Genomic DNA, 24,450 nt, shown 5'->3' with positions numbered 1-24,450 from the left:
GTCATTAGATTCTTGGGCCTAATTTGGTACCAGTAGGCTACTTATTCATTAGATCATGGGCGTAGATTACACGGGGGACACTTTTAATAAAATGTATTTTCATCCCCCACACTTTTACTGGGTCTCACCGATCCAAGTCGACCCGCTCCGAGCAGGATCCGAAACGGCGCGGGAGGTGGGCACGTTAACAGCGACGCTAAAGACAGCTTTCTCCAACCTCGGGTTGATAGCGTGCTTCTGAGGTCCTGGCCCACGGGCAATTGTATTTACATAGAAACCAATGTGAATACATCAAATTTAGGGACAAAAAATAATCTATGCATGACCTGTCATTTTATTCGTATCTAAATATGAGGATGGCGCTCTCACAGAAAGTCCAAAAGTGGATTCATAGAAGTAATACCCTGTCACGTTGGAGCTGCAGCGGAAGGAAAACAATCGTTATGAGTGATGAAAAGTCACAACGACAATCAGACAATATATGCTTGTGTGTTTTTCACGCCATCTCAATGTAGGCTATTTATTGACAATAAAGTATATCATATGAATAATGCAGTGCTAACCAGGGCTGGACTGGGGCTAAAATTCGGCTCTGGCATACCCAGCACATCCGGCCCATGAGTTCCCCTGTGAATGTTTTTGCTGGGGTTGGGGCCTTAAATTGGCGTATATAAATAAAACTAGGACAAGGACAAATAATGATAGATATTATCGAATTTGCTGCGAATGCAGATAAACTTAATATTGCTTTTTTTGTCACACAGAAATGCCTTGACAGTAAAGCACTGATGATTTTGAGCTAGGATGCAGTAAAGTAAATTTACTTCTTTTAAATGCTGTCATCATTTACTCACTCGTGTCATTCCAAACCTGTATGACTTCTGTGAAACTTAAAATAAGATGTTTTGAAGAATGTTGGCAACCAAGCCATTTGGTTAGGCTACCATTTGAATATTATGAACAAAAAAACAGACTCAAATCATTTTATTTTATGCTACACAGAAATAAATTCATTTAGGTTTGGAATGACATTAGGGTGAGTAAATGATCACATTTTTGGGTTGAGCAATCATATTTTTCAAGAGTTAACACATCATTTAAGTAAGACACATCTGATATCTATCTTTCATGAGGCTATTACATTTCATTAAATCTATTTAAAAAAGTTAATAAAACTTTTAAAGAGGAAAAAAAAGCGTTGTCCTTAATTCATGGGATCCAGACTTTAAAGCTGTTTTATAGACTATAGTTTAACTGTAGGCCGGATTCATTTAAATGTAAGATCATGGTAGTCACAGGGTAAAACATAGACTGTAAAAACCTTGCTCCTCATTATATGGCTATATGGTTTCTAAAACTATATAAAACATATATAATAAACTATTATATTTGTAAGTAAAAAAATGTACACCTGTAGAAAATACAAAAACAGCCTCTATAAAAGTGATTTATATTCTGCAATATTAATTTAAGTAATATAGTAACATTTTTAATAAATATTTCTTCCAAAACACAATATTTCTTCGCTGTTAGCTGCAATGTAAATTGTGGTTCTGCTAAAGTGATACGTTTGTGTGTTGCCGTTTTCCCCTTTACCTCGTCATGAATACATGCTCGCGGCTGTTTTCAGCTGATTCACCACAGAACCTGTAATGTTCCCATATCACACGATTGTGTAAAACTAAATTCGGAGTCAAAGTTTCGTATAGAGCAGCATTTAAACGCAGCGCACGTTCGTCAGCGGCTGCGCTGTGTCGAATCTGCGGATATTCACCTTTGCAGTTCCATGCGCTCAAATACTAATAAATAAATAAATAAATAGAAAAAAGTGTCTAATATGGAGGGGAGGTCTCTCTCGCTTGGGCTTGTCAATTCAGAAGACAAACCAATCAGCCGCTGTCGCTGCATGTTGTCAGTGGTACAGTGTTTTTTTTTTTTTGGTTTTTTTTTTAACACTACCGGCCCCAAAGTGCGTTTGGCCCACCGGGCAAATGCCAGGTATGCCAGATTACCAGTCCAGCCCTGGTGCTAACTGACAGCTTTTTTAATGTTTAGTATCTTCTGCTCACCAAGGCTGCATTTATTTAATCAAAAATACTGTTAAAACAGTAATTGTGAAATATTAACAAATTAAAAACAGCTTTTTTCTATGTGAATATATAGTAGGCCTAGTGTAATTTATTCCTGTGATCAAAGCTGAATTTATCATCATTCGCCAGTCTTCAAACATCCTTCACTAATCATTCTCATATGATGATTTTATAACCAAGAAACATTTATGATTATTATCTGTGTTGAAAACAGTTGTGCTGCCTAAAAATGTTGTGGAAACCATGATACATTTTATTTTTCAGGATAAAAATATCACTTGTGATCAGTTTAATGCATGTCTGATCAATAAAAGTATTAATTTCTCTCTTTTTTCATTTTACCACAAATATTTGAATGGTATGGTGGTTTCCGCAAAAATGAAGCACCATGAGCAGCACAACTGTTTTCAACACTGATAATAATCCTAAATGTGTGTTGATCATCAGATCCTCATATGAGAATGATTAGTGAAGGATCATGAGACACTGAAGACCTGAGTAATGATGATAAATTCAGCTTTGATCACAGGAATAAATTGCACTTTACTATATATTCACATAGAGAACAGCTGGTTTACATCAGAATAATATTTCACTGTATTACCTTTTTTACTGTAACTTAGTTTTTTTACATTGCATAAATTCTATGGAGATTTAATGTCACAAGTGTTTGTAGTAGGTATTGTAGGTATTGTTTTGTATTGTAGTACAAAAACCAATCAAAAAATTGTCATAAAATATAGTAGAAAAAAATGTACATATTACTGGTTATTGTTCAGCAGTGTATTTGATATATTACCGTATTAAAAGCAAGAGATGCGATAAATTATATTGTTCCAAAAAAATGGTATTACGACATTTCTGTCCCCCTCACTTCTGAAAAGATGGCTATGCCCCTGCATTAGATTAATGGTCGCCAACCCATCTATCGCCTAGTAGATCCTTATCACTGTCCCGGTACTTTCTAAGGTAAGTAACTGAAAAATAAGCAACAACACATTATCAAGGTTCAAAAATTGCTCAATATGCTACTCAATGTATTCAACAAAACTGAACAAATGTAAATGCATCTGGTTGTTGAAACTGCATATGTAAATTGTACTCCTCCCAGCAATGCTAATAAATAAATGCAGGCCCAGTTCTTTGTAGGTGCTAAGCCCCTACAAACGCAATTAAGCAAAAGCACCCTCAGTTGATACTGTAAGAATATTGGGGAAACAGTTTTGGCAGATTTGCAAATGAATGTCCGAGCTCTGTAGAGCGTCAAATGCATGTTAAAATAGCCTACTAGTAAAGCAATGTAAAGGCAAACTAATAGATTAATAGACAAGATGTAGCAAAATATTTGTGAAATTCCAATTATTGGTAAAAGTGATAACTTGCAGGCTAAATAAATAATCCTAATTTTCTCCTACACTGCTATGGTGGATCGGGTGCTTATTCATTAGGCTACTAGAGCACCCTCAGTAGTTTCAGAAGCACTCTCAGGGATTTGATTCTGGAACCGGGCCTGAATAATGTATGAGAGCGTGTTATAGGCTATGTTATGCTATAGTTATGACAGCGCTACTTCAGCACACATCACCGCAGACGACACTGCATTAGACTATAAATCTTTTTTAGATAGTGACTAGTAACTATTCCATTGTTAATAGTAACACATTTTAAATTTGAAATCTATGGAGATCTGTCATTCAGATATTAACTTTTCAGTTCTAGTAGTTCCAATTGTGACTAGTACATATTTGTACTAGTACTATACTAGTAGTTATTCATTAGGTACAAGTACTTATTTTTTATTAAATAAGATACTAGTATTTATTCCAAATGTTACTAAGGTTTTTTATTTTACTAGTAAGATTTTTGATTGAAGATCTCAACAGGGGCCATTCTGACTAGTCATAACATAAGACGAGCAAAAAAAAAAGCAGTCATGACTAGTAAAAAAAAAAAAAGTAACAAAAGTTACTCATTACAATAAAAACTAAAAAAGATACTAGTGTCTAATAAGTACTTGTCAGGGTTCTGTCACTTCGGTCTTGCTTTCTCTTGGTTTTGTGACAGAGTCCTGACACTCCTGTATTTTGTCTTGTGTGAGCACACGGCTTTGAGCATGCTCGAGCTGCGTGCTCTTCTGTCCTTGTAGTTTTCTGTGTGGGGCGTGGTGTTCGGGTCCCAGCACTTCTGTCTAGTTGGGTTTCGGTTTTGTGTTGGGATTCGGACATTCATGCTCCTTGTGTTTTGTCTTCTGTTATGAGTGCACGGAATGAGCATTCGCTCATTCTTGTGCACTCTGTGTTGTCACGTGAGTGTGCGCTCTCCTGTCCGTGTGTTTGTCTTGTGTAGCATGCAGCTGGTGTTTCACTTGCTGCATGCATTCATGTTGTCATGTTTCGTGTGAACATGCGGTTTATGAGTCTTCATTGGCTGCATGTTCATGTCACGGTTGGTGTGAGCATGTTCATGTGTTTCTTTGTCCCATGTGCTCTCATGTCGATTGTCCAACCCCACCCACCTTGTTTCCTGATTATTGGTTGATTTGCCCCACCTGTCTTCTCCCATTACCCTCGTTTGTTTGCTCCCCATTTAAACTCCTTGTGTTTGCAGTCCTGTGCTGGATCGTCGTCAAACTTACTTCATGTTTCCCTGCTCCTGGAGTCGAGTCAAGTCAAGTCAAGTCTTGTTTTTCCCCCCCGGGGTTGTTTTTGTTTGTCTTGTTTTGTTTGATTTTTATAATAAAGAGCCCATTCTTCCTGCAATTGAGTCCTCGCTCCTTTTCCATTCAACAAACCCTGACAGTACTAGTATAATAATAGGTACAAAAGTATGTAAAGCTTGCTTGATTTCATGTATTGTTAGATTTCAAAACGAGCCTGAAAGCATCTATAATACTAAGCGACATGTTGCATTGCAGTGTTGCCTCAAGGGGAGCTATAGTAGCTGCGTTTCCATTACAGATTTGCGAAAAACTTTTGCGATATTTCTTAAATGTTGATAAAAAACTTTTGCGAAATGACTGTTTCCATAGCTGCAGTTATGCGACTAAAACATATTACTTTCCTCTCGCGATAGGTCATTCCAAAATGATGGCACTTGGTAGGTTTGTATATCCCATCCACCACACTAGCCATTATTTTTATCGGAAGGAGACGTGTGTGTTATCCAAGCATTAATGGCAAGGAAAGCCCCTTAGGTTACTTAAGCGGCATGGATATGAGGTGTGTGTGTGTGTGTGTGTGTGTGTGTGTGTGTGTGTGTGTGTGTGTGTGTGTGTGTGTGTGTGTGTGTGTGTCAGATCTGCTTCAAGGTCTTCATAATAATGTAGCATTTCTGTGTTTAGAATCCAGTATTACTGTAATCTTATATTGTCTTTTATGAGTTTAATAAAGAACTCCGTCTCGTCTTCTCTCCAAACCGAACCATCATCTGTAAAGAATGATCGCCTTTTAAGCGCGGCAGGTTGACGCATATAGAGTAGAGCGAAATGTTTGAATTTGCATGTCAACTCAAATGTTTTATTTTTATTTTTACCACTTTCGTTATTTTGGCTAGATATTTCGTTTGATGGGCATATGAACTGAATATAGAAATGCTTTGGAAAAGAAAAAATGGCATTTAATAAACGAAATAATTTTTTTGAAATGAAGACAGCGTTTGGAGTGAGTGCATGCAAAATAATTATTTCCCCGAGTCCACAAATAAAAATAGACAGTTTATAGTTTATAATTATGTCTTGAACTCATCTGTAGGCTATAGCTAAAAATGACAAGAGTATTGTGTATTGTTTCATCTCTCTTAAAGGAAGAATGAAAAAATGAGAACGTCGGCGCTTTTATCGGCCGTGGGTTAAAGAAAACATAGCCTAACTACGAAACTAAATAGGCTACGTTTAGGCCTAAACATTAGCCTGTAATATTATTATTTTAATTTATATGTTGATTATGAAAAGTGAGCAGCATGAGTAAGAATCGCAATATGTTTGAGACCTTGGGCATCACATGATTTTGATCACTTCGAGTTTTATTTTCTAGAAAGTCTTTCTTAAAAAAATAGTTAGTTTTGTATAAATTGTATTTTTATTTTGATCGATGTTTCATCAATTAATTGCCTGTTTATTAAATAAGAAGCAAACTAAGATCGTCTGGAATGGATTGACGTGCGTAACTGGCCTGTTCCCTCTGCCTTTGAGTAAGGCTGAAAATACAGGCTGGCTCTTTCTGTTTTAATACATTTCTTGAATATATGTCTTAATTACAGTATATATAGCCTATAGTCCTTATTAGGAGAAAATATATGCCTTCTAACTACATTATCTTGTTATTAAGACACAATTGAGTGGAAAATATAATATATAGGCCCTATGTTGCAGCAATGCGTCACCGCAAACTTGTTTGCGATATATGGGAGTTTTTGCGAAAATTGCCGCGTTTCCATTGGCCGTATTTTCAAATCGCAATTTCAATTTGCGCAATTTGAAGGGTAATGGAAACGCGGCTAGTGAGCTTAAGCAAATGGTTTTCTTCTATGGGCAGTTTTCTTTTTCGTCAACATGTCACGTCTTTGTGAAAAAAGTACACTTTTGCATACTTTTAAAAACTGTACTTATTACAAAATAGCATGCTTTAAAGCAATATAAAGCATGTTTGAATGTAATGTTTTCACACACTTAATTGCATGTTATTTACAATAAAATGAAAACATATCAGTTTAAATTTGTTAAATTAAATTAGTTGCAACTTTAATCCACTTATATTTCTATATATGAGTAAAGTGTTGCTTTACAAAAAAGATTTATGCTCAATTAAAACAGTATTTATATGTTCATAATTAAGAGTAATTATGAGTAATTTCATAATTATGAGTAAAGTGTTGCAGAATGTGCTGACAAGCATTTATGTTCAACTAACACACTATTGTAATTTTTATTGACGCTTGAATGTCATGTATTATAATATATTTGAAATTACACATACGTAATGATGAAGTTGCAAAATAATACATTTAAGTGTGTTATGAAACAGTTTAGGTGGCAGGAGAGGAAGAGCAGGATCTTCGTCAGCTTTACACTTTTATTAACCAAAAGAACAACTAAAACAACAGACAAAAGGTATGTACAACCAGAACGCGCCCTTGCATTGAGTTGGCCAAGCATTTACATTAGCATACTTAACCAGTGTGGAAAAGTTGATGTTATTCTTCTGATGTCCTAATAAACAAGCTAATCAGATATAATTTTCTCATATCAAACTGATAATGTTCATTTCCTTTCCTTGACTCTCTTCCTGTGGGCCATATCGGTTGTTTTGAGCTATCTGAAGCTACGCAAACATAGCCTGTGATCAACACAAATATGTGATTCACACATATAACAAAGAAGGCAATGTAAGAACAAAAGAGCTGACCCCTAAATTACTACTTGACACAATGCATGACTGATTTTGCTAATGCTAATCCTCAGGCCACACAGATACAGACACGTTACATTCAGTCAACAAACACTTGCAATTGTGACCTATGCCTTTAGTCAAATAGTGTATAAAGCATCTGACAGGTAAGAAACCCACGTGTGGTTTTCAGAACCGCTGTGTGTTCAGCACTCTAAACCATATAGTAAACAAAGCAGAGGAAAACATGAGCAGAAGTGCGTGTAAGCAGTCAGCATGACCTTTATTTATTTGCACCACAAGAAGTAGGAGCAAAGTGCCGACTTGTCATTTTGTGCTTCACATGAACATTATTAATATGAAGCTTAATATTCAGAGGCAAGCATCACTATTACTATACAGTATACTTAGATTTGAACAGCCCTAACCATAAGCAACTCAGTGTGTGACACCCCACACCGCTCTTAAAAACTTGTGAAATTATATATAAAGACCTACTTAAATCCTACTTAAGTGGGTCTAAAACAATCTAAAGTTCAGCTAATTAACACTGTTCACAAATTAAAAGTCTAAAACCAGAATTTTTAAAGAGAAATGTCAGAGGATTTCGATGTAAAAGAAGAGGAGCTTGAGTTTGTTGCCCAGCCCTATTTGTTTGAACAGCGTGTCAAAAGTGTCAAAAGGTGTCAAAGCTTGCACTACTCCTACATCACTCAGGCGTTACTCTTTTGGCATGTCGACTTGTGTAGGCTGTCATTTGGAGGCTAGTTATTTTAGTTTATACATTTTTAAATATGGATATTTTTATTAATTCCCTGGAGCCATATGGAGTAAGTTTATAATGGATGGATGCACTGTTTTGGGCTTCAAAATCTCGACCCCCATTCACTGCCATTATAAAGATTGGATTAGCCAGGACATTTTATAATATAAATCGAATTGCATTCGTCTGAAAGAAGGATGCCTTGAAGGTGAGTACATCTAAGTTCACACTTAAGGGTAGTGTATTATTTGAACTATCCCTTTAAATCCGGATATTTTCCTTACACAAACCCACCGAGTCGCTTCAGTAGGCCTTCATTAACCCCCGGAGCCATGTGGAGAATGTTTATAATGGATGGATACACTTTTTTGGGCTGCCATTTACTGCTATTATTAAGCTTGGAGGACTTATATATATAACTAATTGTCTATTTGTCTGAAAGAAGAAAGTCATATACCTAGGATGGCTTGAGGGTGAGTAAATCATGGGATACTTTTCAATTTTGGGTGAACAATCCCTTTATATAAAGACTGCAAGACTGTATATATATTCTGGCACTCTCACACACATATATTCTCCTTTCACATACACACATATATTTATACTCTCACACACATACATTCGTGTGTAGGCCTATGTGAAAGGAGAATGTATGTGTGTGAGAGTGCCAAAATAAATTTTGGCTTGTAAGGCCAAAATTCATAAATATTAATATATAATATTTCAGGAGGGTCCAGCTAATCCACATGTGCAGCCCTAAGCAATGTAGGATAGACCACTATGGTTTCAGACACTACTACAAATGGCTGTCCCTTAAAATAATGCTGTGTTATATTATGGTACCACCAAGATGGTTCGCTCATTATTTCTCTGAATGTACAAAGTCTTTGGTCCTATCTAGGGGCTAGAATATCATAGAATCTTGAGGAGGAGCTTTTCTGACTTGGACAGTTAGTAACCACCCAGAACATCCGAGAAACGACCAAAAGTTCCCTAGCAATGAACTAAAAAAACACTCACCATTTAAAATCTAGCAGTTGGTTTCCTCAGAAAACACAGACGCACATCAGGATCTTCTCACTCACACCACTGATGAAACAAAGATTCAGAGGTGTAAGAGACTTGAGATTTGTGTATTGGACACAATGAGTGTGTGTTTGTGTGCTCTGGCTATTCTCAATCCCGGCCCCAGGGGGAGAGCTGTTAGACTGATAAGATAAGACTGTACTCAGAGCAGTCAGTGTGGACTGCGTGCAAGGCTCCTGATCCAGCTCAGATAGGACTTGAACAGCATGACCTGGACCGACAACACAAACACACTTATACGGCTCTATAGTCCCTCTGACATGATGAACACGCGTTATTTATGTGTGTTTGTCTCAAGTGCAGTAACGTGCCATTTTAAATTCCTGAAATTGCTGACACTGCGTTGTCTTGCTTAAATGCCTTGTAAATGATTTTTGCTAGAATGAGTGGGAGCATATGTTAAGCTTAAAAGTGACTTTATATCTCGCAATTCAGACTTTTATACCTCGCAATTCTGACTTTTTATTTCGCAATTTTGACTTTATATCTCACAATTCTGACTTTATATCTCTCAATTCTGACTTTATATCTCGCAATTCTGACTTTATATCACTCAATTCTGACTTTATATCACTCAATTCTGACTTTATATCACTCAATTCTGACTTTATATCTCGCAATTTAGACTTTATATCTCGCAATTCAGACTTTATATCTCGCAATTCTGACTTTATATCTCACAATTCTGACTTTATATCTCTCAATTCTGACTTTATATCTCACAATTCTGACTTTATATCACTCAATTCTGACTTTATATCTCACAATTCTGACTTTATATCTCGCAATTCTGACTTTATATCTCGCAATTCTGACTTTACATCACACAATTCTGACTTTATATCTAACAATTCTGAATTTATATCACACAATTCTGACTTTATATCACACAATTCTTACTTTATATCACACAATTCTGACTTTATATCACACAATTCTGACTTTATATCTCACAATTCTGACTTTATATCACTCAATTCTGACTTTATATCTCACAATTCTGACTTTATATCTCGCAATTCTGACTTTATATCTCGCAATTCTGACTTTACATCACACAATTCTGACTTTATATCTAACAATTCTGAATTTATATCACTCAATTCTGACTTTATATCACTCAATTCTGACTTTATATCACACAATTCTGACTTTACATCACACAATTCTAACTTCATATCTCGCAATTCTGACTTTACATCACACAATTCTGACTTTATATCACTCAGTTCTGACTTTATATCTCACAATTCTGGCACTATATAACACAATTCTGACTTTATATCACAATTTTGACTTTATATCTCTCAAGTCAGCCTTTTTTTTCACAATTCTGACTTTATATCTTGAAATTCTGACTTTTTCTTGTAATTCTGCAATTCTTTTATATTTCACAATTCTGACTTTATATCTCACAATTCTGACTTTATATCTCGCAATTCTGAATTTATATCACTCAGTTCTGACTTTATATCTCGCAATTCTGACTTTATATAACGCAATTCTGACTTAATATCACGCAATTCTGACTTAATATCATGCAATTATGACTTTATATCTCACAATTATGAATTTATATCTCACAATTCTGACTTTATATCACTCAGTTCTGACTTTATATCACTTAATTCTGACTTTATATCTCGCAATTCTGACTTAATATCATGCAATTCTGACTTTATATCTTGCAATTCTGACTTTATATCTCGCAATTCTGACTTTATATCTCGCAATTCTGACTTTTTCTCATAATTCTGCAATTCTGACTTTATATCACGCCATTCTGACTTTATATCTTGCAATTCTAACTTTTTCTTGTAATTCTGCAATTCTTTTATATCTCAAAATTCTGACTTTATATCACGCAATTCAGACTTTATATCTCACAATTCTGACTTTATATCACGCAATTCTGACTTTATATCTCACAATTCTGACTTTATATTTCGCAATTCAGACTTTATATCGCGCAATTCTGACTATATCTCACAATTCTGACTTTATATCTCACAATTCTGACTTTATATCTCACAATTCTGACTTTATATCACAATTCTAACTTTAAATCTCGCAATTCAGACTTTATATCACTTAATTCTGACTTTATATCACGCAATTCTGACTTTATATCTTGCAATTCTGACTTTATATCACGCAATTCTGACTTTATATCTCACAATTCTTACTTTTTATCTCGCAATTCTGGCACTATATGACACAATTCTGACTTTATATCACACAATTCTAACTTTAAATCTCGCAATTCAGATTATATATGACAATTCTGACTTTATATCTCGCAATTCTGACTTTTTCTCGTAATTCTGCAATTCTGACTTTATATCACGCCATTCTGACTTTATGTCTTGCAATTCTGACTTTTTCTTGTAATTCTGCAATTCTTTTATATCTCAAAATTCTGACTTTATATCACGCAATTCAGACTTTATATCTCACAATTCTGACTTTATATCACGCAATTCAGACTTTATATCTCACAAATCTGACTTTATATCACGCAATTCTGACTTTATATCTCACAATTCTGACTATATTTCGCAATTCTGACTTTATATCTCGCAATTCTGACTTTATATCGCGCAATTCTGACTTTATATCGCGCAATTCTGACTATATCTCTCAATTCTGACTTTATATCTAACAATTCTGACATTATATCTCGCAACTCTGACTATAACTCACAATTTTGACTTTATATCTCACAATTCTGACATTATAGTTCGCAATTCAGACTTTATATCTCGCAATTCTGCAATTCCGACTTTATATCTCGCAATCCTGCAATTCTTTTATATCTCAAAATTCTGACTTTATATCACGCAATTCAGACTTTATATCTCAAAATTCTGACTTTATATCACGCAATTCAGACTTTATATCTCACAATTCTGACTTTATATTTCGCAATTCTGACTTTATATCGCGCAATTCTGACTATATCTCACAATTCTGACTTTATATTTCACAATTCTGACTTTATATCTCACAATTCTGACTTTATATCACAATTCTAACTTTAAATCTCGCAATTCAGACTTTATATCTCACAATTCTGAATTTATATCTCACAATTCTGACTTTATATCTCGCAATTCTGACTTTATCGCGCAATTCTGACTTTATATCGCGCAATTCTGACTATATCTCTCAATTCTGACTTTATATCTAACAATTCTGACTTTATATCTCGCAACTCTGACTATAACTCACAATTTTGACTTTATATCTCACAATTCTGACATTATAGTTCGCAATTCAGACTTTATATCTCGCAATTCTGCAATTCTACTTTATATCTCGCAATCCTGCAATTCTGACTTCATATCTCGCAATTCTGACTTTATAACAATTCTGACTTAATATCATGCAATTCTAACTTTATATCACAATTCTGACTTTATATCACACAATTCTAACTTTATTTCACACAATTCTGACTTTATATCTCGCAATTCTGACTTTTTCTCGTAATTCTGCAATTCTGACTTTATATCACGCCATTCTGACTTTATATCTTGCAATTCTAACTTTTTCTTGTAATTCTGCAATTCTTTTATATCTCAAAATTCTGACTTTATATCACGCAATTCAGACTTTATATCTCAAAATTCTGACTTTATATCACGCAATTCAGACTTTATATCTCACAATTCTGACTTTACATCACGCAATTCTGACTTTATATCTCACAATTCTGACTTTATATTTCGCAATTCTGACTTTATATCGCGCAATTCTGACTATATCTCACAATTCTGACTTTATATCTCACAATTCTGACTTTATATCACAATTCTAACTTTATATCTCACAATTCTGAATTTATATCTCACAATTCTGACTTTATATCACTCAGTTCTGACTTTATATCACTTAATTCTGACTTTATATCTCGCAATTCTGACTTAATATCACGCAATTCTGACTTTATATCGCGCAATTCTGACTTTATATCTCGCAATTCTGACTTTAAATCTCGCAATTCTGACTTTATATCGCGCAATTCTGACTTTATATCGCGCAATTCTGACTATATCTCACAATTCTGACTTTATATCTCACAATTCTGACTTTATATCTCACAATTCTGACTTTATATCACAATTCTAATTTTAAATCTCGCAATTCAGACTTTATATCTCACAATTCTGACTTTATATCTCACAATTCTGAATTTATATCTCACAATTCTGACTTTATATCACTCAGTTCTGACTTTATATCACTTAATTCTGACTTTATATCTCGCAATTCTGACTTAATATCACGCAATTATGAATTTATATCTTGCAATTCTGACTTTATATCTCACAATTCTGACTTTATATCTCACAATTATGAATTTATATCTCACAATTCTGACTTTATATCACTCAGTTCTGACTTTATATCACTTAATTCTGACTTTATATCTCGCAATTCTGACTTAAAATCACGCAATTCTGACTTTATATCTTGCAATTCTGACTTTATATCTCGCAATTCTGACTTTATATCTCACAATTCTTACTTTTTATCTCGCAATTCTGGCACTATATGACACAATTCTGACTTTATATCACACAATTCTAACTTTAAATCTCGCAATTCAGATTATATATGACAATTCTGACTTTATATCTCGCAATTCTGACTTTTTCTCGTAATTCTGCAATTCTGACTTTATATCACGCCATTCTGACTTTATATCTTGCAATTCTGACTTTTTCTTGTAATTCTGCAATTCTTTTATATCTCAAAATTCTGACTTTATATCACGCAATTCAGACTTTATATCTCACAATTCTGACTTTATATCACGCAATTCAGACTTTATATCTCACAATTCTGACTATATTTCGCAATTCTGACTTTATATCTCGCAATTCTGACTTTATATCGCGCAATTCTGACTTTATATTGGGCAATTCTGACTATATCTCTCAATTCTGACTTTATATCTCACAATTCTGACTTTATATCTCGCAACTCTGACTATAACTCACAATTTTGACTTTATATCTCACAATTCTGACATTATAGTTCGCAATTCAGACTTTATATCTCGCAATTCTGCAATTCTGACTTTATATCTCGCAATCCTGCAATTCTGACTTCATTTCTCGCAATTCTGACTTTATATCAATTCTGACTTTATATCTCTCAATTCTGACTTCATATCTCGCAATTCTGACTTTATATCTCACAATTCTGACTTTATATCAATTCTGACTTAATATCATGCAATTCTAACTTTATATCACAATTCTGACTTTATATCAATTCTGACTTAATATCATGCAATTCTAACTTTATATCACACAATTCTAACTTTATTTCACACAATTCTGATTTTAAATCTCGCAATTCTGACTTTATATCGCGCAATTCTGACTATATCTCACAATTCTGACTTTATATCTCGCAATTCTGACTTTATATCAATTCTGACTTAATATCATGCAATTCTAACTTTATATCTCGCAATTCTGACTTTATATTTCGCAATTCTGACTTTATATCTCACAATTCTGACTTTATATTTCGCAATTCTGACTTTATATCTCTCAATTCTGACTTTATATTTCGCAATTCTGACTTTATATCTCACAATTCTGACTTTATATTTCGCAATTCTGACTTTATATCTCACAATTCTGACTTTATATCTTGCAATTCTGATTTTAAATCTCGCAATTCTGACTTTATATCGCGCAATTCTGACATTATATCGCGCAATTCTGACTATATCTCACAATTCTGACTTTATATCTCACAAATCTGACTTTATATCTTGCAATTCTGACTATAACTCACAATTTTGACTTTATATCTCGCAATTCTGACTCTATATCCCGAAAATCTGACATTATAGTTCGCAATTCAGACTTTATATCTCGCAATTCTGCAATTCTGACTTCATATCTCGCAATTCTGACTTTATATCAATTCTGACTTAATATCATGCAATTCTAACTTTATATCACAATTCTGACTTTATATCACACAATTCTAACTTTATTTCACACAATTTTGACTTTATAGCTTGCAATTCTGCAATTCTGACTTTATATCTTGCTAATTCTGACTTCATATCTCGCAATTTTGACTTTATATCTCGCAATTTTGACTTTATATCTCGCAATTTTGACTTAATATCTCGCAATTTCAACTTTTTAGCTCGCAATTCTGCAATTCTGACTTTATATCTCGTAATTCTGACTTTATATCTCGCAATTCTGACTTTATATCACTCAATTCTGGCTTTATATCACTCAATTCTGACTTTATATCACACAATTCTGACTTTATATCTCGCAATTCTGACTTTTTTTCACACAATTCTGACGTTATATCTCGCAATTCTGACTTTATTTCACTCAATTCTGACTTTATATCACACAATTCTGACTTTGCATCTCGCAATTCTGACTTTATATCTTGCAATTCTGCAATACTGACTTTATAGCTCGCAATTCTGACTTTATATCAATCAATTCTGACTTTATATCACACAATTCTGACTTTATATCACTCAATTCTGACTTTATATCACTCAATTCTAACTTTATATCTCGCAATTCTGACTTTATCATTCAATTTTGACTTTATATTTCGCAATTACATAATCGCAAGTTCATTTCTTGCATTTCTGAGTTTATAACTAACTTAAAAGTAAAAAGAAGTCAGTATTGTAAGATAGAAGTGCGCAATTATCTTTTATATAGTTTTATTCGGTGGTGGAAACAAGCTTCCATTAAATTGGCATAAGATATTAGGACACCGAATGGGACATATGACATTTTTTTTTGTTTTTGTTTCAATGGCAAAAAATTTTCACTTATTTTTAAGAGATATGACTTTCATGTGCGGATTACAGATTTTCTGGATGTCCAGATACAAAATGTGGATGGGATTTTTAGCATCATTACTCCAGTATTGAGCATTACATGATCCTTCAGTAATCATTCTAATGTGCAAGAAACAATTCTGATTATTACCATTCTTCCCTCTATTTTGTAAAGTATGATACACTGAGGGAATTGTGCAACAGTAGTATGCTTCTATACATTGTTTTAAAATGAAACATGGCACCCTGATATCATATAATGATGTAAAAAGAGACTTTTCAAATGAAATAAGTATATTTCCTACCTTTTTTGTATGAAAATTTAAAAAAAAAAAAAGATTGATTTTGGTTTATTAATCTCACTGTAAATGGATGAAGATGAAGTTAATGTTGAGAGTGCATTGCATTATGGGACACAGTATCCAAAGCATTGTGCTCAGTTGTAAACTACACTTTGTTAAATGTAATACAGCTATCCTATGTGGAATATTTTTCTTTTCTTTTATACATTGAATACTGATAGCAATAGAAACATTAAAATGCGGTTGACAGCCAGATCGCTTTGCACTCAGGAAACATGCTTTTAGGGCATGCTTCGGTTTGGGTTAGCATACCTGAGTTGGTTTTGAGAGCAGTTCCTGTCACGTGTGCTGCTGAAATGGGGTCAGGGGTGATGGGGAAACCTAATCTCGCAGCCTTGAGGATTCTATCAATAACTTCAGCGGGTTCCTGCTTTGCTTGTTCAGCTGTTCTGCTTTACCATGAGTACATGTCAATAAACATGTTAATCTCCTGTTTAAAGACAAATAAAATACAAGAATTTAAGAACAGTTGCGATTGTTGAGCTTTTTCTTCCACAGACAATTGCTTTGCTTCACAGTGGCTCTTGTAATGCGGCACTCACATGATGAAAGGTCAGAAGGCCACTCGCAAGTATACACACTAGCCTCTTTGTTTTGTTTGCACAAAACTATTAACTATATATATATATTTGTATGTTTTGTGTATGTATTTGTACATAGTTGTGTGCCAGAGAACAGACTGAAATTTAATTGAACATTAATTTAATGTAGAATGGATTCTGGATTTTAATGATATATATCCTATATACAGAGAGAGACACACACACTACATTTCACAATTTTGCAGACTTATTACTTACATTCATTACTATTACTTACATACTGACCACAATGAAAGAAGGAGGCCTGGTTTGTTGAATCATGTTTTCGTATACATTGCGTGGATGGCCGGGTGATTGTGCGTCACTTACCTGGGGAACACATGGCACTATGAGAAGAAGGCAAGCCGGCGGAGGCAGTGTGATGCTTTGGGCAATGTTCTGCTGGGAAACCTTGGGTCCTGCCATCCATGTGGATGTTACTTTGACATGTTTCACCTACCTAAGCATTGCTGCAGACCATGTACACCCTTTCATGGAAACAGTTTTCCCTGGTGGTTGTGGCCTCTGAGGCAGGATAATGCGCTCCGCCACAAAACAAAAATGTTTCAGGAATGGTTTGAGGAGCACAACAATGAATTTGTGGTGTTGACTTGGCCTCCAAATTCCCCAGATCTCAATCCAATCGAGCATCTGTGAGATGCGCTCAACAAACAAGTTCAATCCATGGAGGCCCCACCTCACAACTTACAGGACTTAAAGGATATGCTGCTAACATATTGGTGCCAGATACCACAGTGGGGTTTAGGCTTCAAAAGGTTTTAGCAGTAAAAGGGGGTCCAACACAATATTAGGATAATGGTCATAATATTATGCCTGATATATATAGGATCTTTCTATCAAGTCAAACAAAAAGTTATTTTAGATATTTTTTAAAAGTGGGTTCAGGACACTATAGTTCATTTATGCAAGTGACTATAGCAAAATAAAGTACACTGGCATATTAAACCACAAAATTCTGCATACAGTGGACTACCAGTAAAATTGATAAACATTTGGGACCAAAATTATTCGGACACATTTTTCCTTATGTGTTTTTTTTTTAATTTCTAATGCGACATTTTAAACCTCAGACTGAACAAAATAAAGCATTTCCTGGTAATTTGCTTGAACTCATTTGGTTTCTATCAACCATATTAAGATCCAGACAGAACAAAATCTAACAGATGGACTAAACAGACTAAATAATAGCTTTAGTCTTAATCTAGTTAAGTCTTCAGTTCTCTGGACCCCTCCTTCTCACATCATCATGCAGGAAATGAACCAGTCAAAGGTTCCAAAAAAGTAAACAAGCCTGTGTTGAAGTTTTTGAAGCTTTGAAGTGGATCTTGAGGTGGCATGCTGGGTTTCGGATGCTGTGTTTGTGCAGGGCTGAGCAATGGGGGGAAAATGGATGTGTAATGTTTGTTTTAAAGTTAGGAGACATAATCCAGTGTTTATCAAAAGTATATCGGCTCTATCCTCAGCGAGCATAACAATCTGATGAGAATAAAAAAATTATGCAAAATCAAGTGAAATCTATGGAAGCTTGTTTCCACCACAAAATAAAATTGTGTTTATCTAAAACATTTCATCTCACAATTGAGTTTACATCAATTGTGTGATATATAGTCATAATTGCGAGATATGAAGTCATAATTGCGAGATATGAAGTCTGAATTGTGAGATATAAAGTCAGAATTGTGAGATATAAAGTCAGAATTGTGAGATATAAAGTCAGAATTGCGAGATATAAAGTCAGAATTGCGAGATATAAAGTCAGAATTGAGTGATATAAAGTCAGAATTGCAAGATATAAAGTCTGAATTGTGAGATATAAAGTCAGAATTGTGAGATATAAAGTCAGAATTGTGAGATATAAAGTCTGAATTGTGAGATATAAAGTCAGAATTGTGAGATATAAAGTCAGAATTGTGAGATATAAAGTCAGAATTGCGAGATATAAAGTCAGAATTGCGAGATATAAAGTCAGAATTGAGTGATATAAAGTCAGAATTGCAAGATATGAAGTCTGAATTGCGAGATATGAAGTCTGAATTGCGTGATATAAAGTCCGAATTGCGAGATATGAAGTCAGAATTGTGAGATATAAAGTCAGAATTGTGAGATATAAAGTCAGAATTGTGAAATATAAAGTCAGAATTGCGAGATATAAAGTCAGAATTGTGAGATATAAAGTCAGAATTGTGAGATATAAAGTCAGAATTGTGAGATATAAAGTCAGAATTGTGAGATATAAAGTCAGAATTGTGAAATATAAAGTCAGAATTGCGAGATATAAAGTCAGAATTGTGAGATATAAAGTCAGAATTGTGAGATATAAAGTCAGAATTGTGCACCCAGCGCAATTGACTTTGTACACCGTAGTTTTTTTTGTACACCGTAGTTTTTTTTGTACACCGTAGACTTTGACTTTGTAGTCCGCAATTGACTTTGGACTTTTCCACAAAATAGGAATGTGTCATTCCTATTTTGCAATGAAATTGCGCAACGCGCGCTTTTCCCTCCACAGAAGCACGTCGCTAAACTAGTGAATGAACTTGCGCTCCCTGGGCGGTTCAGCGCAAAAAAGGAGGCGTGTTCCGGCGCAAACAATCCCTGGTGCTATTTTGCTGTTCCATTTCCAAAATTCGGAATTTTGAGATTAAAAGCAATTAACTTTTTAATTTATTTTTATTGTGGCAGAAACAAGCTTCCAGAAAAGCAGTGCACATTCATACATACAAACAATAAAATGGATGGATCTCACAATAACTGCTTTTCTTTATTCATATTTTGCTTCGCATTTTAAATTGTTTTGCACTGAAACATTATTTTCATGACAATTATCCTAATTCTATTTACTGTATCACAAAACCTGAATGCATTAATGGGATTTTTTTCATATTATGGTAATAAGAATTTGGAGAGAATATAAGCTTAATTGACATGAAAATAATGCCACAATGGAATTTTTTTTAATTTTGATTCATGAGGTGAAAAGTGACCGACATGCTGTTTTTGTGACATTCACCTTGCATGCAGACACAAAAGGAGACTGAGGAAGTGAGAACAAAACAGGATTTCAGTTTGATATTTGGGAACTAACACTGCTTTATTGAGGATCTGTTTGCCTTCCATATTTAGATCTTTGCGTTGACTTATTACATAATATCTTACTTGAAGATGCATTTAAAAGCACTCCACTTTCTGCAAAACTTCCAGTTATCGTGTACAATTTTTAATACACAATGCAATCATAGAAAATTAGTAGTTAGTGGCCCATCATCTACATCTACTTTGAGCTAATTGGAAAATGTACCATCAGGCAGATGCACAAGGTTTAATGAAGGACTTACTAAAATATTGAAATATTAGGGGGACCAAATGTAATACTGGAAGAATCTGTAACTGAAAAAATCCATAGTAATTCACCACGATTCTGAATTTTGTGAGGGACATGCGCATAGTGAAAGAGAGAGAGAACAAATTTGGCATTCAGTCAAGTTCCCTGCTTCACAGTTGCTATTGGAGCCAAAACACTGAAACTAAGGTGATTTGCAAGAATAAGTGGAAGCAGTTAGGTTTGAAGTGGATAAATGTGAAGTCAGTACTTCTCATCACACTTTTTTCCCTTGTTGTCTTTTTCATTTCCCCTTTTCCTTTGATTGTTTGACTGACACAATGAGTGAGGGCGATCTGATCTACAGTATCACTTGTGTCATGAGCATAAAAGCTCCGGATCTCCCTTTTTGAATAACAAGTCTTTAATGATACTGCAACACCTTATTGCAGACACGTTTACTGGCACGTTTGGAAGGGAGGATGTTGGCTAGGACTGGGTGTGTTGACAGTTCCTGCCAAATCTGAGTTGTGCTGTCATGTCACAAATTACGCAGTCATACAGACATTTCTCAACCTTATTTATCCAAAACCTCAGCTCAGTTTTGCATACAGCAGATCTTTTTTCATAACAAGGACAAACTGAATTTGAGAAACATCACAGTGTTGCAGAGCTAGTTCTCGAATGCAGCTCATATCATATGCAACTCATATTCAAATGATTGAAACATTCTTGTGTTCCATTTAATCTGAGAGACTGTTCATTGTCAATATGAGCCACTAGCACTAGCTGGCTATCTTTTATGTCAGTGTGGTACTACACACATTTACAACTGACTATAGTAACTGATGAATATTTAAAGATTAAAAACAGAAAAAAGGAACAAATGCAATATTGAAGGCTTGTATTTGTTCATGGACATTGCAGAACGAGAAGGAATGACGATCTATTGTAAATAAATACTTCTATGATTTTAGAACTTTATTTTCAAGTGAAGTTTGTAACAGGAAAAAAACAGTGCATTATGACAGTATCAGTGTCAGTGCAAAGTTAATATGCAGTATTATATAAAGTGCCAACAAAAGTTTTCAGCTTGTTAATACTATGACACTTTCAGGCAGTCAATGAGTTTTCATGCGGCATCACATAAAATAGCATCATTCAATTTTGGGTTTATTTAAATAGTGGTTATATCCTAGTATGTTATTTCCACATTCACTTACCATTCTGGAAATGTAAGTACATTCACATATAGTTAAAGGTTCTGGTCTACTTTAATCAAGTTCCAGTTCATTTATATATTTGTATTATTCTTACTCCACAGTTAAGTATTCCAAATGTTTGGATAGATTTCCACTGAGAACAGGTGTGGCCCCCAGTCCTGGGCTGAAGGATGACTTTAGGAGGGAGGTAAATCCCTCTAAAAGGGCATGGTTTACTTACTGCCCAGAGAGATATTAACAAAACCAATTAGGGCATAATCCACATGTTTTATGCCACATTTCATCCATCGCAGAGGCGCTTTGTGTGCATTCCGCTCCCTTATATCCACTTTATGTAACGACTTTGAGATGTTGAGCAAGTATCCATTTGTTAAATACTATATATATATATATATATATATATATATATATATATATATATATATATATATATATATATATATATCCTCATACAATATACATGTCCTCATACGTTGGATTCATTGTGGAACATCTTTTTCTTTATGGACCTCAGGCTGAACTGAAGGGAAGAGCTCGTCTCCGACTGCAACGCCTCAGAGAACTTGACATCCAAGGAACGGGTCGTCTGAGATTTCCTCTTAATAGAGTTTTGTATTGTCTCTGATGTGAAATAGTAGACTATGGGGTCGAAACAGCAGTTGGACACAGCGATGCACAGAGCGATAGGGTAGATCGTCCGGACCACCGATTCCACCGCGCAGCCCTCCAAAGTTTTCGTCCGCACCAGCGCGTAAAAAACCAGATTGACATTGTAGGGGATGAAACAAAAGCAGAAGATGGAGAGGTGGACGATAATCATCCTCAAGATCTTTGTCTTGTTCAGCTTCCCTCCTCGGCTGACAGTCTTCGGCCTCCTCAAGGTTTGGAGCACCATAGCAGAGCAAACCACGTTTAGTATCAAGGGGATAAGGAACCCTACTGTCTCAATGAAGATCACCACCTTAGAGAGATGGCTTTTCCACTGATTTGAGGAGAAGTTCTCAAAGCAGGCTATGGTGTTGTTTTTTTGCTTGTTAGTACTATTCAGCATGAAGCCTGTCGGGAGACTTCCAGAAAGCACCAGAATCCAAACAGCGACACACACGATTTTAGCGTTGCGTTTGGTCCGTAGCCCCCTCGAACGGAAGGGGTGCACGATGGCGAGAAAGCGGTCCACGCTGATGCACGTTAGGAAGAGCATGCTCCCGTACATGTTGGTGTAAAAGAGTGAAACTGAGAGCTGGCAGAGCAGACTGCCGAAGGGCCAGTTCTGCTGGATGAAGTAAAAGACCCTCAAAGGGAGCGTGAGCACAAACAACAAGTCCGATACCACAAGGTTCATCATATACGTTGTGGTCTCATTGCGCAGTTTCAGCGAACAAGTGAAAATGTACATGGCTGCAACATTGGTGATGAGTCCCACCATGAAGACAATGCTAAACACTATACTGTAGAGTGGATATTTGAAGCTGTCATTCTTCGGGCAGTTGGTATTGTTCAGCTGCAGAGAATTATTGTCCAAGTTGCTGAGGCTGCCAGCCCATTTCTGGGTCAAACTCTCCATCTGAAAAGTTGTGTTGTACATCTCAATGAGAAACAAAGGCACACTATGGGGTGGCAGTTAGGCGAGACCGCACAATAAGAGGATTTCCCTCAATCCGCGATTCAATGGGGCAAAACAAAACATGCGCAGCAGACAAGGTTGCTTCCAACCGCAAGATGGTCTTGCCTTCAAGGGCACATAGATCTCTTAAATGTGTTTTTTTGTTCTTCTTCTGCTGGCAGTTGAAAACTGAAGCGATTAAACACTTCTCTGTGGCATTCTTCAACAAAGCCTCATGTTGAAGGCATTTCACCCCAGAGACTGGAGCCAGACCCCAACTACCTCTTCCCCTCCCCCTTCCCCAGCCACCCGCAAGATTGTTGCCCCGAGCTTAGATGTTACTCACTTCAAAAAGTTTCAGTCAACACGCAGTTCTTTTCTTTGGTTTCACTTGAGCAACACCATCCACAAGCAGCCAAAGGGAGTAGTCCTGTTAGAATCCACTCTTAGTATATCCCATTGAGAAAAAGCAAACGTCTTTTCCCAGCAAACTAATTAAAGCATTCCAAAAGAGTTGTTGTACCCCGGTTTGTCTTGAAGAATCATTTCATTTATCCATCTTTGTTCTCAGTCCCATGTGTGGTCCAGTGATTGTTAGCACCTGTAGACCGCATGCAGCACTCCCTGAGTGTGTGACAGCACAAATGAGCAAGTCTGACTCGCTTCAGCCGAGGGTCTGTTGGCCCACCCCCTTCCTCACGGCTCTGTCTTGGTGTCTCCGTCAGCAATGGCCCCAGGGGCATTCTGTGCTGTGTGCATTGAAGAGGCGGGAGAGAAGCAGCTGTGCTGTGGAGGACTTTACAAGCCAGTGTTATCAGGTCTAACGTATCTGACTAGCCACAGCTCCTCCTACCTCCTGGATAGAGCCCTCCTCCTCTGACAGAGGAGCCAGACAGGAAGAAATTATTATTACACCATGTGAAAGGGGCTAATGGTCTCTTTTGACAACTTTTTATTTATTGTATTCAATAGTCAGAGGCGGACTGTGGTGGAGTATTTATACTCTTCAAGTAATTTTATTTTTCAAGTATACTTACAAATACTTTATCGGTGTTCTTCTTTGGAAAACTTTTACTTCACACCATTCCAAAACATAATATTTTAATTTTCACTCTACTGCGTTTCCTACTGACTATCATTTAATACTTAATAAAATAAAAAATGTAGT

At 35.5% G+C, this 24,450-nt stretch overlaps 1 protein-coding gene across 1 annotated transcript; it reads right to left on the bottom strand.

Moving 5' to 3' along the window:
- Nucleotides 1-22,128: 22,128 nt before the first annotated feature.
- Nucleotides 22,129-24,140, bottom strand: lpar6a (lysophosphatidic acid receptor 6a). Its single transcript, XM_067450162.1, has one exon. It carries the CDS (start codon nt 23,262-23,264, stop codon nt 22,146-22,148), a length of 1,119 nt encoding a protein of 372 aa, XP_067306263.1. The 5' UTR covers nt 23,265-24,140; the 3' UTR covers nt 22,129-22,145.
- Between the last annotated feature and the right edge of the window lie 310 nt (nt 24,141-24,450).

Source organism: Pseudorasbora parva, chromosome 8 (genome assembly GCF_024679245.1).
Source record: "Pseudorasbora parva isolate DD20220531a chromosome 8, ASM2467924v1, whole genome shotgun sequence".
NCBI classification, from domain to species: Eukaryota; Metazoa; Chordata; class Actinopteri; order Cypriniformes; family Gobionidae; genus Pseudorasbora; species Pseudorasbora parva.
This window is presented reverse-complemented; position numbering and strand designations above follow the sequence as displayed.